Source organism: Oncorhynchus keta, unplaced genomic scaffold (genome assembly GCF_023373465.1).
Source record: "Oncorhynchus keta strain PuntledgeMale-10-30-2019 unplaced genomic scaffold, Oket_V2 Un_contig_25469_pilon_pilon, whole genome shotgun sequence".
Taxonomy (NCBI): Eukaryota; Metazoa; Chordata; class Actinopteri; order Salmoniformes; family Salmonidae; genus Oncorhynchus; species Oncorhynchus keta.
Window position 1 is genome coordinate 56,026 of NW_026284462.1, and position 12,432 is coordinate 68,457.

General features: G+C 44.1%; 1 protein-coding gene across 1 annotated transcript in view; it reads right to left on the reverse strand.

The window, feature by feature from the left end:
* The window catches only part of sema7a (semaphorin 7A), an 85,180-nt gene that overhangs the window by 55,658 nt on the left and 17,090 nt on the right, over positions 1-12,432 (reverse strand). Inside the window, exons 4-5 of the mRNA XM_052506083.1 lie at positions 4,551-4,646; positions 1,215-1,317 (exon numbers count right to left, since the gene is read on the reverse strand). Of these exons, the coding sequence (XP_052362043.1) occupies positions 1,215-1,317; positions 4,551-4,646 (199 nt within the window). The remainder of the gene's footprint in view (positions 1-1,214; positions 1,318-4,550; positions 4,647-12,432) is intronic.

Below are 12,432 nucleotides of genomic sequence, written 5' to 3' on the forward strand. Positions count from 1 at the left end.
CCACTAGATGTTGGAACATTGCTGCTATAACAGCCTCCACTCTTCTGGGAAGGCTTTCCACTAGATGTTGGAACATTGCTGCTATAACAGCCTCCACTCTTCTGGGAAGGCTTTCCACTAGATGTTGGAACATTGTTGAGGGGACTTGCTTTTATTCAGCCACAACAGCATTAGTGAGGTCGGGGGCACCACTGATGTTTGGCGGTTGGCTCGCAGTCAGCATTTCAATTAATCCCAAAGGTGTTTGATGTGGTTGAGGTCAGGGCTCTGTGCAGGCAAGTCCACACTGATCTCGACAAACGATTTCTGTATGGACCTCGCTTTGTGCACGGGGGCATTGTTATACTGAAACAGGAAAGGGACTTCCCCAAACTGTTGCCACAAAGTGGGAAGTACAGAATTGTCTAGAAGGTCATTGTACGCTGTAGATTTCCCTTCACTGGAACTAAGGGGCCCGAACCATGAAAAAACAGCTGCAGACCATTATTCCTCCACCAAACGTTATAGTTGGCACTATGCATTGGGACAGGTAGCGTTGTCCTGGCATCCGCCAAACCCAGATTCATCCGTTTGGACTGCCAGATGGTGAAGTGTGATTCATTACTCCAGATAACGCATTTCCACTGCTCCAGAGTCCAATGGTCTTAGGCTTGTGTGCGGCTGCTCATCCATGGAAACCCATTTCATGAAGCTCCAGACTAACAATTATTGTGCTGACGTTGCTTCCAGAGGCAGTTTGGAACTCGGTAGTTGCGAGGACGATCTTTACACACTACGGGCATCAGCACCCGTGGGTCCCGTTCTGTGAGCTTGTGTGGTCTACCACTTCGCAGCTGAGCCGTTGTTGCTCCTAGACGTTTCCACTTCACAATAACAGCACTTACAGTTGACAGGGGGCAGCTCCAGCAGGGCAGAAATGTGACGAAATGACTTGTTGGAAAAGTGGGATCCTATGACGGTGCCACGTTGAAAGTCACTGAGCTCTTCAGTAAGGGCCATTCTACTGCCAATGTTTTCCTATGGAGATTGCATGGCTGTGTGCTTGATTTTATAAACCTGTCAACAACGGGTGTGGCTGAAATAGCTAAATCCACTCATTTGAAGAGGTGTCCACATACCTTTGTATATATAGTGTGTTATCTGCCACTGAACCACTGAACGTTAAGTTTGTACTGTAGGGAAGACAACAGTCGACAGCTATGTGCTCAACATACCTACAGTGAGGGAGAGTGCATTCTGGGAGTAAACGTAAGGAGAGAGTCCAGTGCCTTCGTAACTCTCCACAATCTCAAGTGTGTGATTGGGCATCTGAGAATACTGTGGCATAAACACAAGAAAAACACTCATCAACACAGGAATCAAAGATCACAAATGGCACCCTATTCCCTATGTAGTGGACCTAGTGTTGGACTAGTAGCCAGCAGGTAGCCTAGTGGTTAGAGTGTTGGACTAGTAACCAGCAGGTAGTCTAGTGGTTAGAGTGTTGGACTAGTAACCAGCAGGTAGCCTAGTGGTTAGAGTGTTGGACTAGTAGCCAGCAGGTAGTCTAGTGGTTAGAGTGTTGGACTAGTAACCAGCAGGTAGCCTAGTGGTTAGAGTGTTGGACTAGTAACCAGCAGGTAGCCTAGTGGTTAGAGTGTTGGACTAGTAGCCAGCAGGTAGCCTAGTGGTTAGTGTTGGGCCAGTAACCAGCAGGTAGCCTAGTGGTTAGAGTGTTGGACTAGTAGCCAGCAGGTAGCCTAGTGGTTAGAGTGTTGGACTAGTAGCCAGCAGGTAGCCTAGTGGTTAGAGTGTTGGACTAGTAGCCAGCAGGTAGCCTAGTGGTTAGAGTGTTGGACTAGTAGCCAGCAGGTAGTCTAGTGGTTAGAGTGTTGGACTAGTAGCCAGCAAGTAGCCTAGTGGTTAGAGTGTTGGACTAGTAACCAGCAGGTAGCCTAGTGGTTAGAGTGTTGGACTAGTAGCCAGCAAGTAGCCTAGTGGTTAGAGTGTTGGACTAGTAGCCAGCAGGTAGCCTAGTGGTTAGAGTGTTGGACTAGTAGCCAGCAGGTAGTCTAGTGGTTAGAGTGTTGGACTAGTAGCCAGCAGGTAGTCTAGTGGTTAGAGTGTTGGACTAGTAACCAGCAGGTAGCCTAGTGGTTAGAGTGTTGGACTAGTAGCCAGTAGGTAGCCTAGTGGTTAGAGTGTTGGACTAGTAACCAGCAGGTAGCCTAGTGGTTAGAGTGTTGGACTAGTAGCCAGCAGGTAGCCTAGTGGTTAGAGTGTTGGACTAGTAGCCAGCAGGTAGCCTAGTGGTTAGAGTGTTGGACTAGTAGCCAGCAGGTAGCCTAGTGGTTAGAGTGTTGGACTAGTAGCCAGCAGGTAGCCTAGTGGTTAGAGTGTTGGACTAGTAGCCAGCAGGTAGCCTAGTGGTTAGAGTGTTGGACTAGTAGCCAGCAGGTAGCCTAGTGGTTAGAGTGTTGGACTAGTAGCCAGCAGGTAGTCTAGTGGTTAGAGTGTTGGACTAGTAGCCAGCAGGTAGCCTAGTGGTTAGAGTGTTGGACTAGTAGCCAGCAGGTAGTCTAGTGGTTAGAGTGTTGGACTAGTAGCCAGCAGGTAGCCTTTTTTTATTTTTTATAATTTTGACCAGGGCTCATAGGGAATAGGGGGGCATTTGGGACATGAAAACATATGATGGAACATATCAAATCATACTTTATTTGTCACATGTGCCGAATACAACAAGTGTAGACTTTACCGTGAAACGATGAATACAACAAGTGTAGACTTTACCGTGAAACGACGAATACAACAAGTGTAGACTTTACCGTGAAACGACGAATACAACAAGTGTAGACTTTACCGTGAAACGACGAATACAACAAGTGTAGACTTTACCGTGAAACGACGAATACAACAAGTGTAGACTTTACCGTGAAACGACGAATACAACAAGTGTAGACTTTACCGTGAAACGACGAATACAACAAGTGTAGACTTTACCGTGAAACGACGAATACAACAAGTGTAGACTTTACCGTGAAACGACGAATACAACAAGTGTAGACTTTACCGTGAAACGACGAATACAACAAGTGAAATGCTTACAAGGCCTTAACCAACAGTGCAGTTCAAGAAGAGAAAATATTTACCAAGTAGGCTAAGGTAAATAATTATCATAAATGACATAGCAATCAATCATCAACATGCTGGGTGGACGACCTATGAACTATAGTGAGAAAGCCCTGCTCGGTGGCCGACCTGTGAACTATAGTGAGAAAGCCCTGCTCGGTGGCCGACCTGTGAACTATAGTGAGAAAGCCCTGCTGGGAGGACGACCTATTAACTATAGTGAGAAAGCCCTGCTCGGTGGACTAACTATGAACTATAGTGAGAAAGCCCTGCTCGGTGGACTAACTATGAACTATAGTGAGAAAGCCCTGCTGGGAGGACGACCTATGAACTATAATGAGAAAGCCCTGCTCGGTGGACTAACTATGAACTATAGTGAGAAAGCCCTGCTGGGAGGACGACCTATTAACTATAGTGAGAAAGCCCTGCTGGGAGGACGACCTATTAACTATAGTGAGAAAGACCTGTTGGGAGGACGACCTATTAACTATAGTGAGAAAGCACTGCTGGGAGGACGACCTATTAACTATAGTGAGAAAGCCCTGCTGGGAGGACGACCTATTAACTATAGTGAGAAAGCCCTGCTCGGTGGACTAACTATGAACTATAGTGAGAAAGCCCTGCTGGGAGGACGACCTATTAACTATAGTGAGAAAGCCCTGCTGGGAGGACAACCTATGAACTATAATGAGAAAGCCCTGCTCGGTGGACTAACTATGAACTATAGTGAGAAAGCCCTGCTGGGTGGACTACCTATGAACTATAGTGAGAAAGCCCTGCTGGGTGGACTAACTATGAACTATAGTGAGAAAGCCCTGCTGGGTGGACTACCTATGAACTATAGTGAGAAAGCCCTGCTGGGTGGACTACCTATGAACTATAGTGAGAAAGCCCTGCTGGGTGGACTAACTATGAACTATAGTGAGAAAGCCCTGCTGGGTGGACTACCTATGAACTATAGTGAGAAAGCCCTGCTGGGTGGACTAACTATGAACTATAGTGAGAAAGCCCTGCTGTATAGGACTCCCCACATGAACTATAATGAGAAAGCCCTGCTCAGTGGACTACCTATTAACTATAGTGAGAAAGCCCAGCTTCCAGCACTGGGGCTTGACCTATGAACTATAATGAGAAAGCCCTGCTCGGTGGACTAACTATGAACTATAGTGAGAAAGCCCTGCTGGGTTGGACTACCATTAGAATGAACTAGAATCAGAATGAGAAAGCCCTGCTGGGTGGATTGGCGTGTTTTCCACTTTCAAACATTAAACACTCTCAGGCTGCATGAGTTCAACCTGATCAACAACTAAATAGAAATCCATCTTTAAGCACATACTGTATATGTCTCCCCACAGGAGACAGGGTTCAATCCCGGTCTCCAACCTTCCTACTACTCAGTTTCTACAACTGTCTAAGAAAGCATAAAATAAACAAATCCTCACCAGCTTCCAGCACTGGGGCTTGTTCCCATTGGTCCCACAGACAAACAGACTGTCCTGAAACTTCTGGATAACAGTGATGACATTCTTACATGGACCCTGGGAAAGGGTTAGAATCAGACCATTAGAATCAGAACGTTAGAATCAGAATGTTAGAATCAGAACGTTAGAGCTAATTGTTTATAAAAGCGTGTGTTGTGTATAGTGTCAAACATTAAACAAAAAAAAGTTTGTAATCACAGTATATCGCTACAAAAAAAGTTATAACGCAACCGTTGAAGGTCAACATTGTCAACAACACCAGTGAGAAAATCGACTCTCTTACTGCATGAGTTCAACCTGATCAACAACTAAATAGAAAGTAGGACTTTAAGCTTTGGGAAACAGATGAACAGTAAAGTTGGCAGGCTGTAAGTGACCCTAGAAAAACAGAGACGAGTTTAAGAGAGATTGAAAGAAAAGCCAAAGAAATCCAAGATAACTTAGACTTGCATATAGCGCACCTAGCATCGATGATAGACAATATGGAAGCCAAAACTACCAGTGGAAACCCAAAACCATTCACTAAATTAAACCCTGAAGTGTCCATCATCACAGCAGGCCAACCATTCAAACAAGGAGAGGATGTGATGGAGAGAGCGGGGTACTTCTGACAGAGGGATCACAATGCAGGACGTAGCAGCAGCAGAGTGGATGTAGACCTAGTAGCTGCAGAGTGGATGTAGACCTAGTAGCAGCAGAGTAGATGTAGACCTAGTAGCAGCAGAGTGGATGTAGACCTAGTAGCAGCAGAGTAGATGTAGACCTAGTAGCAGCAGAGTAGATGTAGACCTAGTAGCAGCAGAGTAGATGTAGACCTAGTAGCAGCAGAGTGGATGTAGACCTAGTAGCAGCAGAGTAGATGTAGACCTAGTAGCAGCAGAGTAGATGTAGACCTAGTAGCAGCAGAGTAGATGTAGACCTAGTAGCAGCAGAGTAGATGTAGACCTAGTAGCAGCAGAGTAGATGTAGACCTAGTAGCAGCAGAGTAGATGTAGACCTAGTAGCAGCAGAGTAGATGTAGACCTAGTAGCAGCAGAGTGGATGTAGACCTAGTAGCAGCAGAGTAGATGTAGACCTAGTAGCAGGTGTTAGCAGAGTTATCAGATGTAGACCTAGTTAGCAGGTGTTACCATTATCAGAGTCAGATGTTGTCGGGTGTTACCTCAGGTGTTAGCAGCAGAGTAGATGTCAGACCTAGTAGCAGGTGCAGAGTAGATGTCAGACCTAGTAGCAGGTGTTAGCAGAGTAGATGTTAGACCTAGTAGCAGCAGAGTAGATGTAGACCTAGTTAGCAGCAGAGTGGATGTAGACCTAGTAGCAGCAGAGTAGATGTGGACCTAGTAGCAGCAGAGTAGATGTAGACCTAGTAGCAGCAGTTCAGTGTTACCGTTATCAGGTGTTACCGTTATCAGGTGTAGACCTAGTAGCAGCAGAGTGGATGTAGACCTAGTAGCAGCAGAGTGGATGTAGACCAGGTGTTAGTAGCAGCAGTGTTAGATGTCAGACCTAGTAGCAGCAGAGTGGATGTAGACCTAGTAGCAGCAGAGTAGATGTTAGACCTAGTAGCAGCAGGTAGATGTGTTACCTCAGTTAGCAGCAGAGTGGATGTAGACAGGTGTTAGCAGCAGAGTTATCAGATGTTATCAGACCTTATAGCAGCAGGTGTTAGATGTAGACCTAGTAGCAGGTGTTAGCAGAGTGGATGTAGACCTAGTAGCAGCAGTCCGTTATCAGGTGATGTAGACCTAGTAGCAGCAGATCAGATGTAGTTACCTAGTATCAGGTCCAGAGTGATGTAGACCTAGTAGCATCAGTTACCGTTATCAGGTCCGTTATCAGGTCCGTTATCAGGTCCGTTATCAGGTGTTACCGTTATCAGGTCCGTTATCAGGTGTTACCACAATCAGGTGTTACCGTTATCAGGTGTTACCGTTATCAGGTGTTACCGTTATCAGGTGTTACCGTTATCAGGTGTTACCGTTATCAGGGGTTACCGTTATCAGGTGTTACCGTTATCAGGTGTTACCGTTATCAGGTGTTCAGGTGTTACCGTTATCAGGTGTTACCGTTATCAGGTGTTACCGTTATCAGGTGTTACCGTTATCAGGTGTTACCGTTATCAGGTGTTACCACTATCAGGTGTTACCGTTATCAGGTGTTACCACTATCAGGTCCGTTATCAGGTGTTACCGTTATCAGGTGTTACCGTTATCAGGTGTTACCGTTATCAGGTGTTACCGTTATCAGGTGTTACCGTTATCAGGTGTTACCGTTATCAGGTGTTACCGTTATCAGGACCGTTATCAGGTGTTACCGTTATCAGGTGTTACCGTTATCAGGTGTTACCGTTATCAGGTCCGTTATCAGGTCCGTTATCAGGTGTTACCACTATCAGGTGTTACCGTTATCAGGTCCGTTATCAGGTGTTACCGTTATCAGGTCCGTTATCAGGTCCGTTATCAGGTCCGTTATCAGGTGTTACCGTTATCAGGTCCGTTATCAGGTCCGTTATCAGGTGTTACCGTTATCAGGTCCGTTATCAGGTCCGTTATAAGATGTTACCGTTATCAGGTCCGTTACAGCATGTTGCGTAACATCATCATTCGTACCGAGGCAGAGCATATCATAAACCCCAATTAAATTGTTGTACAAATTGGGCACGTAAATAGCCTTCTAATAATGAGTTAATTTCCTTCCCTTTAGTTGAGCTGACACCCTGTTCCGTGGAGAAACAGCAGTGCCAGGATCTTGGACCAGCAGCAAAAACAGCTGACAGGCCAAGCAACGCCCCAGAACTGACATGAACCAAGCTCATATTGATGTTTTGGAACTGGGGAGAGAGAAAAATCTACCGCAGATTGAGGTCCTGATTTTACAAAAAGAGCTACTGTGAATTCACAAACAGGAACTCCTTCAGGGAAACAAATGACCAATGTGTAAAGAATGCTGATCTTTATATTTATTAAAACAATTATTTATTAAAACAATGCTTTCCCTAGCAGTTTGGTGTCCTCCAGTCTTGTCCCCACTCTTGTGTTCTGGTTCTTTGAATATAGGTAGCCTAATTAGGAATTGCACGTGTCAATGACAGCATTCCCATTGGCATCAGCAGCATGGCCATCTTCTCCATTCTCCCCAGGTAGGTCCTCCTCAGCCAGGTCCTCCTCAGCCAGGTCCTTCTCAGCCTCCTCATGTAGGTCCTCCTCAGCCTCCTCGGGTAGGTCCTCCTCGGGTAGGTCCTCCTCAGCCTCCTCGGGTAGGTCCTCCTCAGCCTCCTCGGGTAGGTCCTCCTCAGCCTCCTCGGGTAGGTCCTCCTCAGCCTCCTCGGGTAGGTCCTCCTCAGCCTCCTCGGGTAGGTCCTCCTCAGCCTCCTCGGGTAGGTCCTCCTCAGCCTCCTCGGGTAGGTCCTCCTCAGCCTCCTCGGGTAGGTCCTCCTCAGCCTCCTCGGGTAGGTCCTCCTCAGCCTCCTCGGGTAGGTCCTCCTCAGCCTCCTCGGGTAGGTCCTCCTCAGCCTCCTCGGGTAGGTCCTCCTCAGCCTCCTCGGGTAGGTCCTCCTCAGCCTCCTCGGGTAGGTCCTCCTCAGTCTCCTCGGGTAGGTCCTCCTCAGTCTCCTCGGGTAGGTCCTCCTCAGTCTCCTCGGGTAGGTCCTCCTCAGTCTCCTCGGGTAGGTCCTCCTCAGTCTCCTCGGGTAGGTCCTCTTCAGTCTCCTCGGGTAGGTCCTCTTCAGTCTCCTCGGGTAGGTCCTCCTCAGGTAGATCGTCTCCTTGTCTCTTGCCAAAGTTATACAGAACTGCAACTGCAGTAATGATTGTCAGTGTAGTGTCCATCTTCGTGCAGAGCCTTCAGGCAGGGGGTTCTTTTGTTCCACACTCCAAAAACTCTCTATGAGACCTCTTGTCAGGATATGAGAGGTGTTGTATTCTCTCTCTTCAGGTGCCTGGGGCTTTAAAAGGGGAGTCATGAGGTACCCACGACAGGCATATCCATTGTCACCTAGTAGGGGGCCTTCATATGCTCCCCTTTCCAGCATTGCACACAGTTGACTATTGTCAAAGATTCTGCTGTCATGGCTGGATCCTGGCCATTTAGCTAGGAAGTTGGTGAGCTGACCTTTGACATCACAGACAGCCTGCACGTTGACGGAGCAGTAGGATGTTGGTGAGCTGACCTTTGACATCACAGACAGCCTGCAGGTTGACGGAGCAGTAGGATGTTGGTGAGCTGACCTTTGACATCACAGACAGCCTGCACGTTGACGGAGCAGTAGGATGTTGGTGAGCTGACCTTTGACATCACAGACAGCCTGCACGTTGACGGAGGAGTAGGATGTTGGTGAGCTGACCTTTGACATCACAGACAGCCTGCACATTGACGGAGCAGTAGGATTTTGGTGAGCTGACCTTTGACATCACAGACAGCCTGCACGTTGACAGAGCAGTAGGATGTTGGTGAGCTGACCTTTGACATCACAGACAGCCTGCAGGTTGATGGAGCAGTAGGATGTTGGTGAGCTGACCTTTGACATCACAGACAGCCTGCACGTTTCCGATTACAGAATACTTCTCCATTCTAACCACCAAGGTTGGGAATAGGAATGTGTGTCCAGTCTATTGCCCCTAGTACACCTGGGAATCTAGCTCTCCTGTAAAATCCAGCTGCTGTTCCCTCTGTAGGACTGAACCTGATGTACTGATTCTTCAGACCGGCAATAGCAATGGACACTCCGACTACAATCCTGCAGACGGTTGACTTGTGAAGTCCAAAAAGGCCCCCATCCGCTCTCCGGTTACATAGAACCGTAGGGCCACCAGGAGCTGAAGTAGTGGGTGTACAGCCACGATCCTATCCCTCCCATACTTCATGGTTGGTCTTTCTTTCCAGTTACATTACAGAGTCCTTGGAGAAGCAGTATCTCCTTGACAACTCATCGTTATCATGAAACTCAACAGGATTTAACCGGTCTCTAATTATTCTCTGAGGAACTCTGTCGTTTTGGTCTCTCCACGGTAGATATGCTGCCCATTTTATCAGTTAAACCACCTCAAATGGCAGTTTAGAATTAATCTCCAATCTAAGTTAATATTTAAAACATTTTTTTATCTAGGTTTAAAGTGAAAACTAAATTTAGATTAGAGGAAGGATTTAATTTAACTAGGATTAGTTGGTGTAACAAGATTAATAGATAAAACCTTGATTTAAACCAGTTTAAGAGGTTATCCATGTTGGTGCAACTCACCCACAATGTGGGCTGGGCATCATGCAGGCGCATGACATTATAATAAAATCAATCAATCAATCATATTAATATGGACAGATACCGTTCAAACATTATCATATTAAAAACACACAACAGTCGGGTGCATTGCACCGGCACACTGTGCTTCTACACCTGCATTGCTTGCTGTTTGGGGGTTTTAGGCTGGGTTTCTGTACAGCACTTTGAGATATCAGCTGATGTACGAAGAGCTATATAAATACATTTGATTTGCTAGTAATGTTGAAGGGTAAATTAGACCAAAGGTTATATATTATTCAGACAGCCGGGGGGAAATGGAACCATATCTAAAAGTTGTGTATTTCCATGCTATGCTGAGTGCTGATCCTCTGACCCTGAGGAAGTCTCTAAGTACTCCTAGTAGACACTAATATGAATCAACTTTCTATAAAAACCTGTCAGTTAATATAGTTTTATATACAATTTATATTGTTGATTATATAATCTGTCAGTTAATACAGAATAATACAAATATTCCAGTTTGCAACAACTGCAAAACATGAGGCAAAGCAATGCACTTTTTGTCCTGAATACAAAGTGTTATGTTTTGGGCAAATCCAATACAACACATTACTGAGTACCACACTACATATTTTCAAACATAGCCGTGGCTGCATCATGTTATGGGTATGCTTGTAGTCGTTAAGGACTGGGAAGTTTTTCAGGATGAAAAAAAAAAAAGAAATAGAATGGAGCTAAGTACAGGCAAAATCCAAGAGGACAACCTGGTTCAGTCTGATTTCCACCAGACAATGAGAGTAGAATTCACCTTTCAGCAGGAACACAAGGCTAAATCTACACTGGAGTTGCTTACCAAGAAGACAGTGAATGTTCCTGCATGCCCAAGTTACAGTTTTGACTTAAATCTACTTGAAAATCTATGGCAAGACCTGAAAAGTGTTGTCTAGCAATGGTCAACAACCAATTTAATCACTCTTAGAGACTTACCCTGAAAGACTCACAGCTGTAATCGCTGCCAAAGGTGTTTCTACAATGTATCGACTCAGGGGTGTGAACACTTATTTAAAAAAAAAGTGATATTTCTGTATTTCATTTTCATTATATTTTTTTAAATTTTGAAAAACAAATGTTCACTTTGTCCAATATCAGGTATAGTGTATATAGTGTATATAGTGTATATAGTGTATATAGTGTGTATAGTGTGTATAGTGTATAGTGTGTGTACAGTGTATAGTGTGTATAGTGTGTATAGTGTGTACAGTGTATAGTGTGTATAGTGTATAGTGTGTATAGTGTATAGTGTGTATAGTGTATAGTGTGTATATAGTGTGTATAGTGTATAGTGTATAGTGTGTATAGTGTGTATAGTGTGTATAGTGTGTATAGTGTATATAGTGTGTATAGTGTATATAGTGTGTATAGTGTATATAGTGTATATAGTGTGTATAGTGTGTATAGTGTGTATAGTGTGTATAGTGTGTATAGTGTGTATAGTGTGTATATAGTGTGTATAGTGTGTATAGTGTATAGTGTGTATAGTGTGTATAGTGTATAGTGTGTATAGTGTGTACAGTGTATAGTGTGTATAGTGTGTATAGTGTGTATAGTGTATAGTGTGTATAGTGTGTATAGTGTATAGTGTGTATAGTGTGTATAGTGTATAGTGTCTATAGTGTGTATAGTGTGTGTATATAGTGTATAGTGTGTATTGTGTATATAGTGTATAGTGTGTATAGTGTATATAGTGTATAGTGTGTATAGTGTGTATAGTGTATAGTGTGTATAGTGTGTATAGTGTATAGTGTATATAGTGTATAGTGTGTATAGTGTGTATAGTGTATAGTGTGTATAGTGTGTATAGTGTATAGTGTGTATAGTGTATAGTGTGTATAGTGTGTATAGTGTGTATAGTGTATAGTGTGTATAGTGTGTATAGTGTATAGTGTGTATAGTGTATATAGTGTATAGTGTGTATAGTGTGTATAGTGTGTATAGTGTATATAGTGTGTGTAGTGTGTATAGTGTGTATAGTGTGTATAGTGTATAGTGTATAGTGTGTATAGTGTGTATAGTGTATAGTGTGTATAGTGTGTATAGTGTGTAGTGTGTATAGTGTATAGTGTGTATAGTGTGTATAGTGTGTATAGTGTGTATAGTGTATAGTGTGTATAGTGTATAGTGTGTATAGTGTATATAGTGTATAGTGTGTATAGTGTGTATAGTGTGTATAGTGTGTATAGTGTATAGTGTGTATAGTGTATAGTGTATAGTGTGTATAGTGTGTATAGTGTGTATAGTGTGTATAGTGTATAGTGTGTATAGTGTATAGTGTGTATAGTGTATATAGTGTATAGTGTGTATAGTGTGTAGTGTGTATAATGTATATAGTGTATATAGTGTGTATAGTGTGTATAGTGTGTATAGTGTATAGTGTGTATAGTGTGTATAGTGTGTATAGTGTATAGTGTGTATAGTGTATAGTGTGTATAGTGTATAGTGTGTATAGTGTATAGTGTGTATAGTGTGTATAGTGTGTATAGTGTATAGTGTGTATAGTGTGTATAGTGTGTATAGTGTGTATAGTGTATAGTGTGTATAGTGTGTATA